This window comes from Candoia aspera, chromosome 7 (assembly GCF_035149785.1).
Source record: "Candoia aspera isolate rCanAsp1 chromosome 7, rCanAsp1.hap2, whole genome shotgun sequence".
Taxonomy (NCBI): Eukaryota; Metazoa; Chordata; class Lepidosauria; order Squamata; family Boidae; genus Candoia; species Candoia aspera.
The window spans coordinates 67,732,090-67,755,868 of record NC_086159.1 but is presented as its reverse complement, the minus strand read 5'-3'; the positions used below and the strand labels follow the sequence as shown (position 1 = coordinate 67,755,868).

The 23,779-nt window shown below is 43.0% G+C and overlaps 1 protein-coding gene across 4 annotated transcripts in view; it reads left to right on the top strand.

The window, feature by feature from the left end:
- Nucleotides 1-535: 535 nt before the first annotated feature.
- Nucleotides 536-23,779, top strand: part of SLC2A13 (solute carrier family 2 member 13) — a 135,947-nt gene continuing 112,703 nt past the window's right edge. For all 4 annotated transcript variants that reach the window (XR_010068283.1, XR_010068284.1, XM_063307979.1 and 1 more), the window contains exon 1: nt 536-1,247. Coding sequence is in view for 2 of the 4 variants with exons in the window: in XM_063307979.1 (XP_063164049.1) it covers nt 677-1,247 (571 nt within the window). In the remaining 2 variants the exon portion in view is untranslated. The remainder of the gene's footprint in view (nt 1,248-23,779) is intronic.

Here is a 23,779-nt window from a genome sequence, read left to right as displayed (position 1 = left end):
CTTCAAGGCTCATCCAGTTTACGCAGATGTCGCACAGCCTTAATTGGGGAGGGTGTCCTGGTGACTGTCCAACAACAGCAACAACAGCCTTCATTCACAGCGACGTTTGGAATCCGCCCGTACGTCTTTTCCATTTCCAACCTCCAGAACACCTTCGCGAATCACAGCGAACCACCTCTCGGCGGGAAAGGGCAAAGTCGGAACGTGAGGAGCTTCAACGGCACTCACTGCGCATGCCCAGCAGCTCCCTCCTCCTGCGCGTGCTCCGAATAGATGCGGAAAAAGGGAGGCTTTTCAAAAGCAGCCACCGAAATCGGAATGCAAAGCAGTCGGAAGCAAGCCCCGCCCCTTCCCTTTTTTTCTCCTTTGGCTCCACCTCTCGCCCGCGGCTGGCCGGGCCAGTGAGCGGCCGCGGCGGCTTTTTCTTCCTCCTCCTCGGCGGGCCGGCCCGGTGGGCGTGAGGGGGAGGCGACTGCCATCGTAAGCAGTCGGCGGGCAGCGGCGCTCCGCCGCCTCAGTCCGAGCGTGGCCGGAGCATGAGCGGCGGCTCCGGGGCCCTACAGCCAACCAGCAGGGGAGGCCGGCGCCGTGCCAGTCGCCCCGTCGCCGCGGCTCCGCGCCGAGAGCGGCCGGAGGGCAGTCGCTGAGGTAACCGCGGTGGCGAGGCGGCAGCCCCATGTCCCGCAAGGCCAATGTGGAATACACGCTGCGGAGCCTGAGCAACCTGATGGGGGAGAAGCGGCGCCGGCAGCCGCCGCCGCCGCCCGCGAGGCGCGAGGGCTCGGCGAGCCTGGGGGAGCGGAGCCTGATCGCCGCCGCCGAGTCCTGCTCCAGCCTCAACAGCCAGTCGTCCGGCGGCGGCGGCGGCGGCTGCGCGGAGTTGGAGCGGGCGGCCCGGCGCCAGTTCCAGCAGGACGAGACGCCCAGCTTCGTGTACGTGGTGTCGGTCTTCTCCGCCCTGGGCGGCTTCCTCTTCGGCTACGACACCGGGGTGGTGTCCGGGGCGCTGCTGCTGCTCAAGAAGGAGCTGCACCTGGACGCGCTCTGGCAGGAGCTGCTCGTCTCCAGCACGGTGGGCGCCGCCGCCCTCTCGGCCCTCTTCGGCGGGGCGCTCAACGGGTGGTGCGGCCGCCGCGCCTGCATTCTCCTGGCCAGCTTCATCTTCGCGGCCGGCGCCGTCCTGCTGGCCGCGGCTCAGGATAAAGAGACCCTGCTCGGAGGGCGCCTCGTGGTGGGGCTCGGCATAGGTAGGTGCTGCAGCAGCGCCCGCTGCTTCTCCCCGCTCCCGGACTCGCGCGCTCCTCGGCGCCTGGGAACTGTGGGCATCGTCCGGAGGTAACGCCCCCCCATGCCAGGTCCAGCCTCCTGGCACTTTCCCTTTTCCTTTCCATCAGGCTGTCTGTAGGAGCACAATTAGGGGCAGCTTTTGGCTAAAGCAGGGGTCCCCAAACTCTTCATCTCATCAACCCATTCATGAAGTTTCAGATTGTTCATCGACCCCCAAACATTTATTATTTGAAAATAATTTAATAAATACTACTTTAGCTAATAGTACTATTACTACTACTACTAATAATAATGACAACTCAAGGCTGCTCTTGTTGATGGCTGACAGTCCAACCCTGGGTCACACTGTCTCTAGCCACCTCATCTCAGGACTAGGGACTGGCGTGGAGCTTTACAGAGACCCCAAAGCATTAAGTGACCCCAGTTGACCTTCCATCATTTATCAACCACCTATTGACCCCCAGACATTTATCGACCATTTGGAAAGTTCCATCAACCCTTTAGGGGTCAATATTGACCACTTTGGGGAACCCTGGTCTAAAGCAAGACACACACACACCCAGCACAAGCAGTGGTGGGGCTTTTTCAGTGATAAAATTGAATCGCCTATTTCCTAGTCCTTTTGCCACCGATCTGTCTTGGTGTACTGCAGTTCTTGTGGCTATGGGAACCCAAGTAAACTTTTCTTGAGGCTGGTGGTGGAAGGGAGAGATCCACCTCCTTTGTCTCTCTTGGAACCTTTATGAACAGGTAGAATTAAAACAGGAGTTAGATGTTGTTTTTAAAGAACTGTTCAGGTATTACCACCTTTTAAATTTCAGGTTCTTCCCCTAAAACTAGCCCACTAGTTTTAGGGGAAGAACATGTTCTTCTTTTGCCTCTTTCCTGAATTTTCACCTGGCACAAGGGCCATTTTAGGGGATGGGAACCTAGTCTGAAAGACTTCTAGAATATCTGAACTGTTCCAGCAAATGAAACCAGGAAGCAATTTCTGTTTTCTGTGTAAGCATGTGCACACATGTGTGTCAGCTTTTTTTTAAAGAATCACTTGTATTTGATCTTGGTATCAGCATTTTCAACTAATTAGGAAGATTGTCCTCATTTTTGTGGTCCATGGTGTTTTATTTAGTATTTAAACCTCTTATGCTCCGTAGTTGTAACCCATATAGTGCTTTGAATGCGACAGCAGTCTGCTATAGCTGTTCGCAAGATTTGCCTCAAAACTAATTCTGATCGCCACTTAAAATCCAGATGGTAAAATTGATACCTTTCAACCTCCCTAAAACACCCTTCAACTAAACAGTTGGATAACTTGTGACATGACATTCACAATCAGTGTTGTAGGTAAAGAATATGTTTGCCATTGTTTAAACTTATTTAAGCTTAAATAATGGCAAATAAATAATCCTTTGTATTTATTACAGCATACTTCAATATGCCATAGCATACCCAGACTCATAAATATTGCTCAATATGATTTCATATTAAGTCAGAATTTTAAAAGAATCTGAAAATGGAACTTTCATTTATTATGTAAAATGATCTGTAAATGCTCTTTCTGTTCAGTTGTTAGTATTTATTTCCAAAATATCTTTAAGAAGTTGATCTTATAAGGTTAATTTATCAGCAGATTATAGTTATGTGGCAATGTTTTTGGACTTTTATTTGACCTTTGTGTGTTTTTATTGTGCCACATTTCAGATAGTCAGAACAAAAATAGGCAGGGTCAAGACAATATTTAAACTTGCTTAACTCTGTGATTCTGATTTAATTCAACCTGAGTAATGTGATTACTGCCTATATGCTTCTACTTTGTCATACTTTAAAAATGGTGTAAGCTCTGGAAGCTGCACCTAAGGTTTTGAGAACCGCATGTCATCATGTGCATAGGTTTTACACTTCTGCTATATACTCTGTATATACTTACATGGGAGTAAGTACCATTACATTCACTGAGACCTAATCGGTTTATGCTGTTAGAGGCTGTAACTGTTTGTTCTGCCTTTCAAGGAATTTAAAGAAGCTTATATTGTCTTTTGTCTCCTTTATCCTTGTAACAATTCAGTAAAATAGATTGGACTGAGAAGATAGTGACTTGATGAATCTATAACTTAATTTTTTATAGAGAAATATTGGGATAACAAAGCCTAGTGATAAATCGTAGTCAAATATTCATGCAGAGGTGAATTATCTGCTACAAAGTCCATATGCCTTTTCATCTTGTTTTAAATAATTCCTTTGGAAATTTGTTTTAGTAAAACTGGCACTTTAGTTTAAACATATGCTTTTTCAACTTTGTAGTTCATAATACCCTCTCATTGGTCCCTCTGTTGCTGATGCTTCTTGCCTATATGTTTATGCGGTGTTGTCATCTGCCTCTCTCTTTTTATTTATTTCTCTTGGCTGCTCCCTATGAGAGAATTTCATTACCAATTCAGTTGTCTCCTTCAGTGGACTGTTCAGAACTACACTCTTCTCTCCATTAGACTGATTTGATTTCACTTCTTGATTTGCCTCCATCAATCCATTCATATGTATTAGAATGGGAAGCTGGGGGTAGGGCTGTCTTCATCCTGTCCTGCTTTTTTCTTTGTAGAAACTAAAATTTTGAGAGAACTTTTAACTGCAATTGTGTGTTATGCTTTTATTTTGAATAATTATTCTTAATTAATGAATACTTCAATTGTTCTACTGTCAATTAGAAATTTAAATTTTAAAAACTGTTAAAACATTTGCATCCATGATATGTACTGTTGCAAGTTTTGCTCAAACACTTTCTGTAAATTGAGGGAATCAGTATTGTCTCTTAGCCATAGTAAGGTTAAGGACTGTATTAAAGAACAAGTTGATAAATAAATATAATATCAAATTGCAGGTTAGTTGAAGGCAAAAATTTCTTCAACTGTTTATTAAACAATTTCAGGAGTTTGCAGCATAGTGAATATTCTTTCTAAATATTCTGTATCTCTGAGAGGTGAATATAATTAAGTTGGCATGATGCTGGGATGAATCATGAACAAGCCAAAAAAAATGGCAATCTATAATTTAGTGCATCATTAGCAGCTAATTAATTGAAAATCATAGAGTTTGTTTGCTCTAGGAATTATTGATGCCCAGTACTTTAGATTTGATCTCCAAAAGGTATGTTGGAATGTGTATGTAGCATCTATCTACAATAAGTTGAAAGCACCCATACTTTTAAAAAGTAAGGTTAGGAGAGAGTTGCAGGAACACAGCAGAAAGCTCACATATAATGCATACAAACAAAGTGTTACTCTATAATACAACTCTTATATAGATGCCTGCCTTATAGGGAATAAGATACTAATTTGGGTAAGTACATGAATGTTGGTATATCACTGCGTTTGGGGAAGAGGGATAAAGGATTAATTTTGTGTGCCCTGCATAGATATTACCTGTCAAGAGTGATCAAGCTAGCTACACTTTTATGAGTACCTGAAATCAGTGGGATAAATTAGTTGTGATGGAAATTAAGTACAATTAATTTTTTTATTGAACTGGATCAGCAATTACAAGCTTAATCTACAGTTACAGTATTAAAATGAAATTGAAGAGTCAAATAAAACATTGGATTTTATAGTCACAACCATCCATTGACATACTTACAGAATTCACATGAATGATATTTAAAGGTAGATACAAAACGAAAGAAAGCTATTATATATGTGTGCTGCTCACAGAGATAATTTATGATCTCTGCTTTAAGTGGGGACTGATTACCTAAAGTGGGAAAAGATAGCTTGTACAACTATTCAAGAATGAAGTTGTTGCAAAATTTATCCTTAACACGGACAAAAATGGCTTGATTGGTGTGTCAATACCATACACATACAGTGCTGCTTAAAAGTTTGTGAACCCTTTTGAATTTTCACTATTTCTGCATAAATATGACCTAAAATGTGATCTGTTCTCCACATAAGTCCCAAAAGTAGATAATGAGAACAAATTAAATGAGTTTAAACCATTATACTTCATTTGTTTATTGAGGAAAATGATCCAAAGCTACATATTTGTGTGTGGCAAAAGTATGTGAACGTTTGCTTTCAATAACTGGTAGGCAGCAATAACTGCAACTAAACATTTCTGATAACTGTTGGTCAGTCCTATCCATTGACTTGGAGGAATTTGAGCCCATTCCTCCTTACAGAACAGCTTCAACGCAGGAATGTTGGTGGGCTTCCTTGCATGAGCTGCCTGTTTCAGGCCCTTCCACAACATTTCTACAGGATTAAGGTCAGGACTTGGCCATTCCAGAAGATCTTGCTGCATGACCCATTTTCTCTTGAGCTTCAGTTCATGGACAGATACCCTGACATTCTCCTGTAGAATTTGCTGGTACAATTCAGAATTTATAGTTCCATTAATGATGGCAAACCATCCTGGGTATTCACTATCGATGTCTGATCTTCACAACACAGGTTCAGTATGTGGAATTGTGCCATGCTCAAAGATTTCTGATGAACTCCAAAAAACAGTTGTTTATTCTAACCAGTCTGGAAAAAATTACAAAACTATTTCCAAAGAGTTTGGACTCCACCAGTTGACTCTCAAGCAGACCGTGTACAAATGGAGGCAATTCAACACCAATGTTACCTTCCCCAGGAGTGGTCAGCCAACCAAGATCACACTAAGAAAGTATTGTAATACTCCTGGAGGTCTTAAAGAACCTCAGGGTAATGTCTAAGGAACAAAAGGCTTCTCTTACACTGGCAAATGTCAGTGTTCATGAGACCACCATCAGGAGATCACTGAACAACAACGGCCTGTATAGCAGGGCTGCAAGGAGAAAGCCATTACTCTTCAAAAAGAACATTGCTTTATGTCTGCAGTTTGCAAAAGATTACATGGATAAGTCAGAAGGCTACTGGAAGAATGTTCTGTGGACAGATGAGACCAAAATAGAACTTTTGGGCTTGAATGAAAAGCACTATGTTTGGCAAAAGGCAAGCACTGCATTTCAACATAAGAACCTTGTCCCATCTGTAAAACATGGTGGTGACAGTATCATGGTTTTGGCCTGCTCTGCTGCCTCTGACATATGGCAATCCTAGAGTGTCACATACTTTTGCTGCACACAAATACGTAGCTTTGGATCATTTTCCTCAATAAATAAATGAACAAGATTAATATTTTTTATTCATTTGTTTAACTGGGTTCTCTTTATTTAGTTCTAGGACTTGTTTGGAACATAAATCATGTTTAGGTCATATTTATACACAGAAAATTGAAAATTCAGAAGAGTTCACAAACTTCTAAGCACCATTGTAGATTGGTTTACTATTTATAATAGTCCTAAAAGAAATCAGGTGAGATGGAAATGGGGAAAGTAACATTTATTAAATAAGGTTTCACATGGAAATGACAAGATAGGGGGTTGGTAGGCCAAATTTTGGAAAAGTTCAAATGCTGATAAAAATGGATTACAGGGACAGAATTAACAGCTTTAGAGGGGAAAAAGAAAATGTAAATGTTTATAATGACTTTGTTTCAGAGAGAAAACAGAACCTCACGTTTTGGTTGGTTATTGATACTTGGGGAAAGCAACGTGGTCACAGTTTAACACTGCTCTTCTAGCTGTTAATCGCAATGTCAAAATACTTTAAAATGGAGAATCTTATGGGAGTTTTACATAGAAAATAACCAATGTAGAGAGAGCCATGATACCCAAGGCAAGAAAGCAAGCGGAGAGCCAACTATTAAAAAAAAATTTGAGTATATAATGCTGAATTAAAATGACATGGCTGTCTTTAAAATTAGCCAATTTCCTATAAGCTACCAAAATTGGAAAGTGAGTAAAATTATGTAACATAAGAAACAAAGGTTTGGATTCAGCTGTGCTTTTCAGGTGATACAACTTTCTCAGTGTAGAAGACAACATACATCTTGTACAAATGAGTCACAAGAATGCTTAAAGGAAAAAAAAATGGGGAATTCTGGTATTAGAAGTGGAAGCTTTACATTAGAATGAAGCCAGGTAATGAGAAGTCAATTTGGAAGAAATCTCACATTAATCTTAGGATAGAGCTGAAAAACATAAAACAAAACAAGTGTCAATGACAGTTATATAGAACAAAGAATATAAAAGACTCAGTGGCTCACCAACTATTTTCAGAATGGGACAGACAGAACAAAGCAGTTGCTGGTTTTGATTCTTAAGTATCCTGATTTATTGAATTAAAACTGACTGAATAGTGTAAGAGTTACATTGTGTGGAAGATACGTGGCTACTGGTTGCAAAAATAGTACCCTGTGGGATGCCTCAATGATACTTTAACCACCTTGTCTGCCATGAAGTAGAAATGTTTCAGGATTAGCTCTATTTGCTAAAGCTCTGGATTTTCAGGTTAAAAGCTGGCAGTGTGGTGACATGGCAGTGAGTTGGCATTTGTACTTATCTTCATTTTCTTATGAGCAACTTTGATCCACAAGGAAATGGATAAAATTTTGAGCTTTACATCTCTGCAGATATTTGGGGCTGACTGTTCACTGACTTTCTGGGATGCCTTTTTAAATCTCCAAATCTGGTTTACAGCTCTGGAATTTCATAGTGCTTGCCAGTATTAACTAGTTATGACCTTGGTCACCTTTTTTCTAAATCAGCCAAGGTGGGCTAGGTGTTGCAAGCTTCTGATTCTCATACATCATGCTAAGTCTTAGTTTGGTTTGCTTATTTGTGGCTGAGTGGGATGTGAATCCAACCAGGGTATTTTTCAAACCATACTTTTTTGCCTTAAAATACAGAACAACTTCTCATAACTATAGTGTTGCCTATCTATTGTGATAGATGTACTCATTTTTATGTACAAATAATATCTCACTTAGTTTCAAATCAGGCTCAACATCTTGTTTCTGTATTTGGTTTTTAGAATGGCAGGTAATGAAGATGATGTCTCTTATATGTTAGGATAAGACAAAGTAAGTGAAAAGAGTCATTGAAATGAGAACACTATTATAAGAAAGCATAGCTTCTAGCTGAGATAGATCTTCTTGAACACAAGCTATCCTAGTATTCATGAGGTTTAGATTTTGATTTTATTACTTTGTTTGATGAACCAGCCCTGTTAAAAACAGCTTTCATCTCCTCATTAAAAGTAAATAAAATAAAATAAATTGCCGGTCAAAAACAGGTGTTCTTCTTGACTGTTTCTTTCACAGATCACAGTTTGTGAACTTTTGCTTTGACTTTGTTTATATGATAATGTAGAAGCTCAAGAAGACTATTAAATAGTTTGCAATTATCAATAGGTAGGGGTCTATTCTGTAAGTGGGAATTGCCCTGGGTCCCAGGACCCAAAGGTAATTAATTTTATCATTCAGTGGAATTCAAAATATAAGAACAGAAATATGGTTTAATATATTATTTGTCTTTTGGATTCTAAAAAATTGTTTCCTTATGAAACAGTTTTTTTGCCAGTGAAAAAAATAGCCATACTAATTAATCTTTATAAAAAAAAAGTTCAGTATTAATCATATTTATTGTCATCCATTAGAGGGAGCTAAGGAGCTTAGCTAACAACTTAAGGAGCATAAATAAATATAGAGGTCAACCGTATTGTTCAGATTAAAATAACACTAATTAAAATAAAAAGCAATAAGAGAAAATACACAATATTGTATGTGGCCGCTGGCTGGTCCCGTCTGGGATGAGAGGTGAGCGCCACAATACTGGGACGAATGCACCAGGTCCGACTGACCCGGCGGGTCCTCGTCCCCAAAGAATGACACAGACACAAATGCTTTCTCTTGGTGGGGGAAGTAGAGAGAGAGAACCTGAAGAGAGCTAACGGTCTCCACGACTCCCTTTTATTGAGTTACAAATCGCGTGACAATAGGTCACATGGTCACTTAATATTCATTAGTACATAAAGTTTGCCATATATGGTAATCCTTGGTGGTTTTCATTGTTCATTGGCTAAGCGTTCCCTGTGTGCTATGGAACGGCCCGAATATGTTTCCTTCTTCCTGTTTCCTGGTTCCTTGCTCTTTTGTCCCACCGCAACATCTCCTCTGTTTTTATTTTTTAGCCGAAACCGTCCTCTATCTCTTTGCGTGACCCAGGGCTCAGGACCCTACCAGGTCTAGGTCTTGTTGGCGCAAGAGAACCCGAGGAAGTTTGTCAGCTATCATGGTCTCTTCGTCAGAGTCACTGGAATCTGAAAGGGTTAACAGGGAGCGTTTTTCGTTGTTCCGGGGAGAGGGGGAACCCATGCGGAACAGAACGTTAATTTTAGAAATTTCCGAATCAATTGAATTTAAGCGAAATTTTAGAAACGACAGGAGTCTTCCAAACACACAGGGACCTATGGCACATATTAACAGTACAATAACTATTGGTCCAGCAATTGCCGAAAGCAAAGTGGTGAACCAAGGAGATGCCGAAAACCAATGTTCGAACCAGGACTGCCGAACTTCTCTATCTTTTTTGCGGTCGGCAAGCCGGGTTCGTAGCTCTTTCATTGAATCAATAACAATGCCTGAATGATCAGCATAAAAACAACATTCTTCTTGCAGGGCCACACAAAGTCCTCCTTGTTTAAGAAAAAGGAGGTCTAAGCCCCGACGGTTTTGTAATACCACTTCTGATAAAGATGTGAGAGAGGCCTGAAGGTGGGAAATAGACTGTTCAATTTTTTCGAGGTCTTCGTCTATGCTTATCCGCAACGAGTGAAAATTGTTATTGCTGGTAACAATACCGGCAACACCGGTGGCCGCGCCGGCCACTCCCAGGCCCAATAACACAGACAAGGTAAGGGCTGTCACGACCTCTCTTTTAACCAACAGAGGGGAAGAAGAAAAGTGAGAAAGCAAGTCAGGGTCAGAGTGATATATAACTTTCGGGAACAAATAAACCTGAATACAATAGTGATCAGACTGTGAAAGCCTGGGGCCATACACACAGGCGGAAAGACCAAAAGAACAAGCCCAAATGGAATTATTTCCGGGAATAAAATATTGGTTAACAAAGAGGTCAGAGAAGTCTGTTGTTGTGTTGGTACGATTCCACGGGAGCATCCACCCATAGGTTGGGGGTCGAAGAGAAACCCGTATGTTACATAGAAGGTCATAACAGTGGTGAGAAAGATTGCTGGGGATGAGACCCAAACAGCAGCCCTGACCCACAAGTCCCGCAATGGTCTGTGAGGTGTTGCGCCAGCGACAGGAGGTGTCGGTCGTGCTGTTGGTGATGTTTTCAGTTGATCCAGCGGCTTCATAGAAAGGTGGGGTGGTGGTTAGACACAGCCAGCAAGAAGTGGTGAGATTGGCGCGCGAAGTATTAAGTATGGCATAAGAGTCATCCAGCAGTCGAAAAAGAGGGTTGTGACGAGGAGCTTGAGGTTTAATCAACGGGTTGGGGGGCCGGACGCGGTTAAAGCCAACCGGTGGAGACAGGTCTGGGGTCGCAGAAAGCTGAATGGAAAAGACTTGGCCGTTGTCGCCGAAGGTGCTCCACTCGCGGCCCCCCCACCGCTGACCCGTTAGCCAGGAGCCGATAGGAAGCGCCTCACCCGCAGCAGTAAAGGTGATGTTCATCGGGTTTTTCCGCTGCCCACAACAATGCCAATCACGTGGACACGACAAGGATGGACGTCCATGGCTACGAACTATCTTGACATAATCTGAAGTAACGGGGTGTCCAATAAATGTCTCCGGTGGACACACATTGCCAATTGGAACAAAAATAATGGCCAGGCCCCCCGCAAAGGTTGGAACGAGTCGGCGTTGGTGGATGGCCAGGACAAAAATACAAATATAAGTGAGAGACTTCTCATGGGGATGGGGTGCAAGAAGACCTATCCCGAAAAGCGGTGGCACCAGAGCCCATTTCGGCAAAATCAAAATGGAGAACAGGATACCAGGGCCATATAGTACGGTTGGAAACCTGGTAAAGAGGAACCCCCTGATAATCCCGCACCGTCCAGGTGTAATTAATTGGGCGGTGGGAGCTCTCAGCAGAGGAGTGGGGGCGTCGATGCCGCTGACAAGGCAAAATAACTGTGCCCGCATCCTGAATGCGTGACACGGGGGGTTTCTGAAAATCAGGTGTAGGGGGCCCAAAAAGGCGAGGAAAACAGTGAGGATATAAATGATAAAATCCTAACCAATACAAAAAAAATGGAGAAAGAGGGGGGTGCGTCACCGAATGAGGGGAAAATAGATAGACATCCCATTTTCCCTGTGTGATGGTACCATCAATGTTGAGCGCAACACCAGCGCAGGTATATTTCCCTACTGTTTGCGGCGTCTCTCGCACATGGAGAAACATACGACAGGGAGAGTAGGAATAATCTATCCACACGTCCTCAATAGGGGGAAGGGGGCGGTCATTAAACAAAAATTGAAAGGAACAATGGTTTTGATAAGTAGCATAAAAAGAAAAAACAAGAGAAAAATTATACGGCACGAAGGCGGCTCGAGGAGTAAAAACGAGAGCCAAACAACCATAAGGGCCGAGAAAACACAAAATACAGAAAAACATATTTTAAAGACTCAACAAAAAATTGTCTGGAGATATATCAATCTGCGATTCAGACGGGGGTTGGAAATGACAAGGACGAACACAGCGGGCCAGGACCCACAAGGCTCGATCTGCTAGTTGAACCGCGGCGTAGCCACGTCCCCACGTGATCAGCTCCGCCGGGCCTTTCCACGTTGGATCGGGGGGCTGCCTGTAATAAACAAGTGGTCTAGAAGTGGGAACAGGTGGGCAAGAAAAATGGCGAGAGGCTGCTGTCAGAGGAGGGGTTCCAGTAAGGTTAAGAAAATTGAGGGTATATAGACAAAGATTTAAAACATCTTGCAGTGCCGGGAGGCAGGGGGGGCCAGGCCCTTTTTCCCCTATATAGCGATCTAGCGCCTGTTTTAAGGTATAATTGGCGCGTTCAACAACTGCCTGACCCTGACTATTAAATGGAATGCCAAACTTATGACAAATCGTCCACTTTGAACAAAAGGTGGCAAAGGCAGAACTGGTATATGCAGGGCCATTGTCAGTTTTTAACGTGGTTGGGCATCCCAGCACTGTAAAAGTCCGAATGCAATGATTTATGACATGTTTGGTGGTCTCACCCCTTTGGGGGGTGGCCATCATAAACCCTGAATAAGTGTCAATGGACACATGTAAGTATTTACAGGGGGTAAATGGAAGATATTGGGTGACATCCATTTGCCAGGTTTCACAACTTTTAGTTCCTCTAGGGTTAACACCCTGAGGATATGCTCGGGCTTGTCGGCTACAAGTCGGGCATTGTTGAACAATAGCGCCGGCCTCAGCCAAGGAAAGGCCGAATTGCTTAGCCAAGCATTTTTTATTTTGGTGAAAATATTGATGACTTTCAGTTGCCGTCGGCAATTTTTGCCGGGGGTTTATGATGGTCACAGGAAGTAGCTCGCGACAAGCCAAGTCAGCGCGCTGGTTTCCTTCAGACAAAAACCCTGGAAGGTTTTGGTGGCTCCGAATATGAGCGATAAAAAAGGGGGATGATCGCTCAGTGACCACCCGCTGGAGTGACAGAATTAACGACAGCAGCCCTTCTTCTATGGCCGGAGAAAGATACGAACCAAAAATGTTCGAAGTAACATGAGCAACATATAAACTGTCGGTAATTATGTTAAGCGACTCTCTTTTAAACAAAGTGAGAGCCAAAATTACAGCAGCTAATTCTGCCTTTTGGGCGGATGGCTGAGGTTGTGTTAAGCGTTTTTGCCATCCATCATCAGTTTGCCAAACACAGGCACCAACGGCCTTGGTACCATCTGTAAAGACTCTAATGGCCTGGGCAATGGGGAATAAAACCAAAGGGTTTTGAAAGGTGATAGGAACAGTTTTCACCAATTGTAATCGATGATCAGACGGGAGATGACAAGAAACTCTGCCATACCAGCCCTCAAGCACGGCCTGAATATCATCTGAATTTTGATATAGGTGTTCCCAGGTGTTTAATTTAAAGGGAATAAAAATGACAAAGGGCTCTAACCCTACGAGGCTTTTCAGCCTGGCGCGCCCCTTCTGACACAACAATGCCATTTGGGAGGCCTTGGTAACTATCGTAGTGCGCGGGGTGTTAGACAAATGGAGCCATTCTAGAATTATGACCCCTTTTTTGTTTTCTGGCTTCTCTGGGACCTGAAGCAAAATGGCTGTTAACAAAGATGGAGTAGGCAGTATGGCCAATGAAACAGGTAAGTCTTCTTTCATGCGATCAACCCATGTAAGACCTAGGGCCTGGTTAACTCGTTGTATGGCCGCCTGGTGGTGTTGTGTCAAGGTGATTTTTTGGGCGGGGAGCTTAGAGCCAGCCAAGGCTTGAAATAGAGGGGCCAGCTCATGTGTCGACAAACCCAAATATGGGCGGACCCAGTTTAATGTTCCCAAATATTGTTGTAACTGAACAAGAGTGGGGTCAACAGGAAGAGTAATGTGAGGGACATCAGGGCTGGCGGCTGACTGTAAGAGGCGGTGACCCAAATATTGAAAAGGATAGTGAGACTGAACCTTTTCAGGGGCCACGTGGAGTCCACCTTGTGCCAATATGTGGATAAGCTCAGGAAGGGTCTGTTGCACGGAGCCTCTTGGGCCATCGGCTGCCACTAGAATATCATCCATATAGTGATAAATCAAAAAGGTAGGATGACTCGTGCGAAACGGCTCTAACACATGTGCGACAAAGGTTTGGCACATGGTGGGACTGTTGACCATTCCTTGTGGAAGGACCTTCCACTGGTATCGGCGGGTCGGCCTAGAGTTGTTTAATTCGGGCACCGTAAATGCGAATAAAAGGCGGTCTTGAGGGCAAAGGGGGATAGAGAAAAAACAATCTTTCAAATCAATTATTATGAGGTCATAGCTGCTCGGAATAAAATTAGGATTAGGGAGTCCACACTGCAGCGCGCCCATTGGTTGAAGAATGGCATTGACCGCTCGAAGGTCTTGAAGCAGTCGCCATTTTCCAGATTTTTTCCGTATAACAAAGATCGGTGTATTGTATGGGCTGGTCGAAGGCTCAAGATGAGACAGGGCCAACTGGTCGTCTACCAGTTTCCACAAGGCTCCTAGTTTTTCCAACGGGAGCGGCCATTGATCCATCCATACAGGAACAGGAGACTTCAATGCCAATTGAAGCAATGGGGGCGTGGACTGGTGTTGTGTCATCATGGAAAATATAGAGAGGCATGAAATTGAGACAACAAGTCTCGGCCCCACAAATTAAAAGGAAGCGGGAGCACAACGGGGCGAATGTGAGCAGGGCGAGATGATTCAGCCGTTGAGGCCTGGAGCCAATGAGAGCTAACTTGCGCCACCTGGGTGCCTCCCACGCCGTGCACGGATGGAGATTTTGAAAGGGGCCAATCGGTGGGCCAATCGTCCAGGCGAATAACCGACACGTCTGCACCAGTGTCAATCAAGCCTAAAAAAGGACGACTGTTTAATTGAACAGTCAACATCGGCTTGTGTTGGTCAACTGTTTGGCTTAGAGCCATTATTTCAGCTAAGGCTGGTAACAAAATAAGGGTAGCCACTATTGTCCCTTTAGACATGGAAAAACAACGATCTCCAATGCACACAATGGAGAGATCGTGTAAAGAGACATGATCATATAAGAAGGGTGTCGCTACCACTCCTTCTAATATAAGAGAGGCGTTCGGGATGATAAGGAGTGGGCGATAAGGTTGTAAAGGCTCTGGAAGTTCAACTACCAGAGGAATTGAGAAAACTGAACCAGGCTCATCATAAACAATAGATTGGGACAAATAAACTGGAAAGGACGTAGAAATGGTCTGTGGTGAGGCTGAAGGGGGGTTGCCTAGTTTTAAAGGCGTAGTCTCCCTTTTCAACAGCAAGGCGTCAGCCTTTGGCGTGGGGCTGGCCGAATGCCCCGCCTCTAGTTTTCCGACTGTGATTGAGGGGGAGGATTGGATCGACACTGGCTTGCCCAATGAAAACCTTTGCGACAACGAGGACAAACGGTCTTTGGCTTTCGGGCGACATCTTCTTTTTGGCTTTTGAACCCTCCTTTTTGAACGCCCCCCCCCCTGGAGCCCGACATTGAGATTTAAAATGGCCGGGCTTGCCGCAGTTAAAACAATTACCATTTCGGGGTGCAGAAGAAACCGCAACAGTAGAATTGAGAGCAAAGGCCAGTGCGGCAGTTTTATAGGACTCAGTTCCCACCTCTTGACAGGCGCGGATGTATTCGGCAATGTTTTGTTGATTCACTGCCTGAAGAGGTTTTAATATTTTTTGGCAATCAACATTGGCATTGGCCACTGCCGGGCGTAGCAACAGCTCTGTTTGTGCTTGGGGATTATCGATCTGCCTATTAATGGTTTCAGTTAACCGATCGATAAAAGTGGCATAAGGCTCAGTGGGCCCTTGCAAAATTGAAGTAAAGGAGTGAGTGGGCTTAGTAGGGTCGGGAATGCGTTTAAAGGCAGTCAAAGCGGCTTGGCGCATGATCGCATATCCTCCTTGTCCCACAGTAATTTCTTGCTGAGGGGTAAGAACAGTGCCCTTGCACAAAAGGTGGTCCATAGTGACCCCTTGGGGGAGGCCAGCGGCTTGAGAAGCCGCAACAGAAAGATAGTAATCATTATGCCATGCCGCCAATTGGGCCGGGGTAAGAAGCATTTGGGCGATGCCTCTCCATTCAGAAAACAATATATTGTGGTGGGCCGAAATGGTGTCCAACAACTGGCGCGTATATGGGGAGGTCATACCATACTTGGTGGCCGCAGTCTTAAGTTCTTTCAATAATTCCCACTCTATCGGAACATAATGGGGGGTTGCAGCCGCAGCGCCAGTGGGAATGTGCATAATCATGGGAAAACAAGAAAGATCATCAGAAGAGATCTTTCCGGCAGCTAATGCCGTCTGAAAGGCGTTTAATACGGGCTGTTGAGAATTCTTCGGAGCCGTGTTATAAGGCGGTGGTGCTGAGGGAACGGGTTCGGGGATGACGGGATATAACGAATCTTTCTTTGGTGTCTTAGGAGATGGTTCTTCTTTATCTAATGAGGCAGGTGAGAGCAAGTCTTCATCTTTATTTTCTTCCTTTTTCTTTTCTACCTCGGGTTGGAGTGTCAGAAGGATACAAGACATTAATGGCGGCCATTAGAGCACGCCATGTACACATGATGTTTGCCGGGGCCCTTGGGGGCTCATGTATCCATTTTCCCAAACGCTCCCAAGTGGAGCGCTTGAACGTGCCCTCCGCTGGATATGCGGGGCAGTGTTTTTCTAAATAATTTAGAAAAGAGGTTATTTCTCGCTTTGAAAGCGGGTACACATTTGTGCCATTAACTTTCTGCAAACAATTTGCCTTCTTCACTAAAACGAGAAGTTCATCCCTATGCCTGAGTTGAACTTGAGAAAGTGAGGAGCCCATACTTACGATGCGCGTGCCTATTCCAGGTGCGTAGTACAGGAGTGAAGGAGGTGTACCTTTTACCAAAGGTCACACCTTGAGAATCACGTCGGGGTCACCAGTTGTGGCCGCTGGCTGGTCCCGTCTGGGATGAGAGGTGAGCGCCACAATACTGGGACGAATGCACCAGGTCCGACTGACCCGGCGGGTCCTCGTCCCCAAAGAATGACACAGACACAAATGCTTTCTCTTGGTGGGGGAAGTAGAGAGAGAGAACCCGAAGAGAGCTAACGGTCTCCACGACTCCCTTTTATTGAGTTACAAATCGCGTGACAATAGGTCTCATGGTCACTTAATATTCATTAGTACATAAAGTTTGCCATATATGGTAATCCTTGGTGGTTTTCATTGTTCATTGGCTAAGCGTTCCCTGTGTGCTATGGAACGGCCCGAATATGTTTCCTTCTTCCTGTTTCCTGGTTCCTTGCTCTTTTGTCCCACCGCAACAATTGTATATATTTGAGATGTGGCAGATTAGTAAACTAATAGTATCTGAAAATATTCTTTATTTTTGTACCTAATATTTTGGTTAAGGTTTATTTTGAATTTTGTTTTATTACATTAAAAGAGACTTAAATGTTCTAGAAAAAAAATTAGGGTTGCCACATAGTGAAATTCATGAAACTGTCATTGTAATCAATATGGAAAAAGATGGTTGGTAATGCTGAATTTATTAAGGCTTTCCTCTATAATGATGACACTTAATTTTATTTATATGTAGTCTTTTTTCCCGAAGGAGTTCAGATCAGTATACTGAATAATAAAATAAGTATATAAATAAAAAAAGGGCTGTAATAGAAAAGTTAACATACATATTGCCTCCACTTTAAAGCAAGAAAACACCAAAGCTTTGTGCAAGAATCTGTTATTCATTTATGAAATATAATGGAACCTGTATTTCAAATGTGTAATATCCTATCTATTGCCTAGCAGAATAGCTTTGCAATTAAGTTCTTTAAGCTTACTCGTCTATACAGTTGGTGTAAAGAGGCAATAAGAAACAAAGGAATATTTTACTTGCAAATAAAATGTTATCAGGCCTTGCCAGACAAAGACAAAGGCATTAACACTGAGGATTGGAGACTTGCACAACTAGCTATCAGTTTTAGACTCCAGATTCTAAATGGATCAATATCTGGTGATATATAGAGAGAACCCTTTGGAGAGGGAGAGGTGCCAGCAAGATTGGTTATGTGGCAATAGTCCATAATCTGTCTGTCTACTGTATGGACTTTAAAGGTCCCTGCAGCCAGCTTCAGAATTTCAAGTCCTAGCGCAAATGAGCTGCTCTTAACCCAGATGGCTGCACTAATCTATAACTACACTTTTACATTTCTGAAGACATCAAAAGTATTACCACTCAGTCTGTGAGTGATGCAAAGGATGTCCAGGTTGCCTTAATTATCTTCCAATAAATTATTAGCTCTATGCAGGAATGATTAAAGTCTAACTTTACATTTGCCTGATCCCTCTAAATCCTGCTTTGACAAGAAGTGCATTCTAGCAAGACCAACCTGTGGTTGCTGTGTATAGAATCATGAGACACACTAGTGACTGCCATTCTCAGGAGACCTTTTGCACCTTTAAAAGGAAGTATAAGGCACTCCTGAGAAGGAAGAAGCTGATGTGGCAAAGCCGAATGGAAAAGGTTGATTCAGGCAGTTAATGGAAATGTGACTCCATGTTATTGGCACCTTGCGTTCCACACAGTTCCAAGGACCAAAGATGAAGACATCTTAGCAAAGGCACAAGATGGTTTTAGGCTGTGCAATTGCTGATCAGTTTGTTAACCCTGCACTGTCTGGCCAAAAAATACTCCAGCTCCGTATAGGTTTCTCTCCTACCCACAAATATAGAGGGGAAATTTGATAACATCTCTTGCTGGGAATGCATCTCTGTGTGGTCAGAGGTAGAGGCTGAGACAATTATACATGTTCTGAGTTGCCCTTTATACCTTACAAGTAGAGGTGGGCATGCAGAGCAAATTTCTCTCCTAAGTAGCCAATGATAATTCGCTAACCTCAATCAGAAAATACAGATTTTTTATTAAAGGATCAGTCTGGAGAAAGCTCCAGGAAAGTTGCGAAATTTTGTGCCACTACAGTTGTTATAAGAAGATGTGTAGATGGTATGTGATTCCTTATAAACTAGCGTACATGAAGAAAAAAAGCTCTCTTTGTTGGAAGGGTTGTGAAAGAAAGGCAATTTACAGTATTTCCATTTGTGGTGGCCATGTCCCCATGTCTTTTCCTTCTGGTCTGAAGGATAATTATTATGTTAATATGTGTCCACAACTTGTTTCATTGAATGAATGAATGAATGAATGAATGAATGAATGAATATATATATATATATATGGGATTTAATGCAAATATTTACTCTAAAGAATTAGTTTTTGTTGACTGCCACTAGCTGAGAAATTAATTTTCACCCTTCATCTGTGTTCAAGCTAAAGTTAAAGCCTTCTCAAATATATGGCTGACCTCTTATGCTAACCAGGAAAACCATTATATGCCAGATGAATATTTTAATGTGTGGGAGGAATATTAAGGAATTATTGATACGTGGTTTTATGAATTGTTCTTCTTGTCTCCCTTTTTAACCCTTATATGTATATGTTGAATGCATGTGTTGAATTTTACTGCACTGTTTATAGTTATTGTAAATCTTTTAGAAATTAAAATTGATTTATAAAAATAAATAAGAAGGCTCCATGTCTGAGCTATGTATAGACAATAATAGATTTTGATGAGCATGCTTGTGAAGTTTGATTGTGTTTTATTATTTTTGTCCTTGTTAAATTGCTTTCAGATACACTGTTCTGATTTTTATATTAACTTACAGTCGGTGGCCATATAGCAGATATGTAAATAAAATGTTTGTTGTCCTATATAGAAGTTATTATTTGCAACCACTAAGTTATCTTGTCTGATTTGGGTGGCTTTTTCTGACAACAGATTCAGCAATACACTTTCATTAACACTTTTGAATTAGAAGTTTGTGGTGTAATTACTTTTAATTGGGTATTTTGCCTTGCAATGGGAGCTTTATATCATGAAGGTACATGCTACAAATCAATTTTTCTAATGCAGGAGCAGTACATGTTATCACAGAGAACTGTTTATAACCGCTGTGATGCCAAAATGATGACATGTGCATTCTGATGTCACAAGCTCCACCCTTTTGTGCTTGTTTTGTAAAATTTAATCCCTTGTCCTCCTTGTGAATGCTTATGAATATCTCTGCTTTACATAACCTGAAGTGAGAAAAAAATGGCAGAACTTTTCTCTTGAGGGATTTGCATGTTTTCTTCCAGCTGTCATTGCATGTAGCCTTTATCATCTAAAAGTAGAATCCAATGTTGGCTATAGAACAAAAGATTAAGGCAATTCATAATCAACTAGATCTTGTTGAAGTAAATGAGACTTGTAAGAAGATGAACTTTGTTAAGCAGAAATGTTTTGAGAACAGTAATCAGATAAATTTTAGACCTATCAGCTGAGAAAAGAATTCCTGTTTGGGACAGAAAGAAGTATGTCACAACCTCAGAAAAGATGATGAATCACTTTATCATATACTATTCTCAACTATATGAAAGACAGCAGGCTTGGAGAAAATTACAGAATACTTGGGTACAATACAGATATGAAGTCTACACAGCAACAAAAGGGAGCGCTCAACAAGCCAATCACATAAGATTAAACAAAGGAGTGGTATGTTAAGATTGAATAAATTCCTAGGACCAGAAATTTTTTCTATAGTATTCTATAACACATTCAAATAAATTTTGATGAACCATCAATTCAGGTAATGCATGAGAAACAATGATGTCAAGCGCTTCCTCCTTTGTAGGAGGCTTCTATATCATTAATTTGCAAATAGGGGCATTCCATGTGAAATCTAGTAAAATTATTTTGATTGGTCTTCAATATCTTCAAAACCAACAAATATTTGGTTTTAAAGTGAAAAGTTTAATCAGAATCATCTGAGATTTACAGAAATTGAGGTGTGTATACTTCTGTGGGGTTATGAACTTGGTTATCTGTAAAGCTTTAAGGCATAAATCTAAAATGTTATTTATATTTTATTTATTGGATTTATTCCCTGCCATAATCAATCAACTCTTAGTGGTTTACAATGAATATAGTGAAATGACAATTTAAATAGATACATAGAATGCCAACATATATGACAATAAATAAAAGAATGAAATGATTAAAATAGCACAATAAGAATGTAAAATTATTAATTTTAAGTTAATAATTAAAATGTACAAAATCATGAAAATGTTCTCTGAACTAATTTTTTAAAGAGTTTCCTAAAGGCCAGAAGGGAGGAGCAAGTCTGATCCCCAGTGGAGGCCCTCCCAAAGCAACAGGGCCACTGTGGAGAGGCAGTGCTGCTTAGCTTCAGCTCTCCTCTCCTTTCAGGAGTGTGGAACCTCTAATAGCTCTTCCCTACAAGATCTAATAGGTTGGGTTGATGTATTTAGGAGAAGACAATCCTGTAGATACCTAGAGGCCAAACCATGAAGGGCTTAGTAGATCAATATTAGCACCTTAAATGCTCGGAAACTTCTCAATAACCAGTTCAGAATTGGTGTTATATGTTCCCAGTGGTGAGAGTTGGTAAGTATGTGGGCTGCCACATTCTGGACCAGTTGCAGGTTTCTGAATATTCTTCAAGGGTAGCACCAGCCAAAGCTGAGCAAAGGTCCCCCCTAGCTATAGCCTCCACATGCTGCTCTAGCAGGGGCCATGGATCCAGGAGGACCCTGCAAACCTGCTCTTTCAAGGGTAGACTTTCAATGGTCCTGGCCCATCCAGAGAGAAAACTAGGATCTTGTAAGTTGTCCAAGGTAAACCAAAACTTGGAAACCAAAGACACGCAAGGTTATATAGGTAGTCCTTGGGTTACGACAGCAGTTGGGACTGGGATCGCTGTGCTAAGCAATGTGGTTGTAAAGTGTGACTGCATATGACTGCATTGCTTAGTGGCAGCAATCCAGGTAGTCCTGGTTGTTGTCGTAACTACAAGACATGTGGGTCATTAAGCGGGAAGTTGCAGGAGTCCCAGGTAAGGAGTGTGGGGATGCTGCAGAGGGGTGGGGGAGGCCCTGGGAGGCCTGGTGCACACCACATATGAGTTGGGGGAGGGGGTGCTGCAGGTTGGTCTGAGTGCAGGTAGGCCAAGGGAAGGAGGGTGTGGGTCAGTGCAAGCACATGGAGGCTGAGGGAAGGAGGGTGCAGGTTGGTGTGAGTGCAAGAAGGCTGAGGGAAGGAAGGTGCAGTTCCATGCAAGCACAGGGAAGTCAAGGAAAGGAGGGCACGGGCCTGTGTGAGTGCAGAGAGGCCAAGGGAAGGAGGGTGTGGGTTGGTGCGAGTGCAGGGAGGCAAAGGGAAGGAGGGCGCAGTGCAGGAAGGCCAGTGGGACTTACCAGAGAGACTTGCGACCTTCCCTGCTGTCTTCCCCATTGACTTTGCTTGTGGGAAGCTGGCAGGGAAGGTCGCAAATGGCGATCACATGATCTCAGGAAGCTGCAACTGCCGTAAGTATGAGCACCCAAATTGTGATCTCGTGACCGTGGGGTACTGTAATAGCTGGAACTTCAAGGACCGGTCATAAGTACCACTCGTTCAGTGCTGTCTCAACTTCTACTTTTATTATAAGGTTATACAGGTAGTCCTTGACCTATGAACATTCGTTTAGCGACCGTTCGAAGTTACAATGGCGCTGAACAAATGGTAGTTATGACCAGTCATCAGAGTTCACGTGATCACCATTTGCAACCTTCCCTGCCAGCTTCCCCAGAAAATCAATGGGGAGTTTCCCTGACCTGCACCGCATCCTTGTGCACCCTCTCTGACCCATACCATGCCTTTTGCGCACCCCTTTGCACCCTCCCCAACCTGTGCTGCACCCCTGCGCACCCTCCCTGACCCACACACCCACGCACCCTCCCCATGCCATGCCGACACCCCCCCCATACCCCTGCATACCCTCCCCAGCCCACCCACACATACCCATTCACTCCCTCTCCCACCCAGCAGCAGCCACTTTTATTGGCCTTGGGACTTGCAACCTGGCCTGGGACTTGCAACTTCCTGCCAGCTTCCTCATTGAATTTGGTTGTGGGAAGGCAGCACAAAGTTGCCTCACCTAACAACAACTCAGTTAATGATGGCAACAGGGACTGCAGGGATGGCTATCACTAAGTGATGCTGTTGCGCTTTACAACAGCATCTCTTAGCAATGGAAATTCCAGTCCCAATTGTCCTCGTAAGTTGAGAACTAACTGTAGGAACAGAATCTTGCAGGTCTGAATGTTCTTCCCTCCTCCCTTCCTTCCTTTATCTAGGGAGGGTCATGGCTGAGACACTTTCTGAAATTACATTTCTGCCTCAGACTCCAATTTCTTTTATCTAACCATTGTTTTGGTTGTGGCTCTTCCTCCTGTTTTTCCTTCTGCCCATTACACATCTATAGAGAACCTTGCCGTATAAATAGTAACTCCGCTGTACTAGGGTTCAGCTTTAGTCTGTTCTCCATGTAGACCCTTACAGCCTCAACTGGGACAGAGGATCAGTAGCATCTCCCCTATGACCTGGGGTGGTGGTGTAAGGTTGGGTGTCATCAACATATTGATGATACCGCACCCTGAACTGTTGGATTTTGGAACAACATTCATTTTAAAAAAAAAGGGTTTGTGCAGAAATGGTTGAAGGAAACTGATAGTAATATCCTCAGAGAGTTAGGGTTACAGCTCCATTCAAGTAGAATGAGTAGAAGGATCCTTAAGTGAAACAGGGCTCACTTCACACATTTTGAAATTAGTAAAGTAAAATAAAACTTATTACCATGTGAAAGTGGTGTGTGTAAGATCATTAAATTCAGATACGAAATTTACTTACCTAGCTGTAAAGAATGGGACTCTTAGATGAATGTGGCTATTGGTGGGATCTGAGGATGATGATTACTGGTAATGTCTGTAACTCCTCAGAGATTGCTACAATCCTCTAATTTAGCCAGGCAAATCAGTCACATTTTTG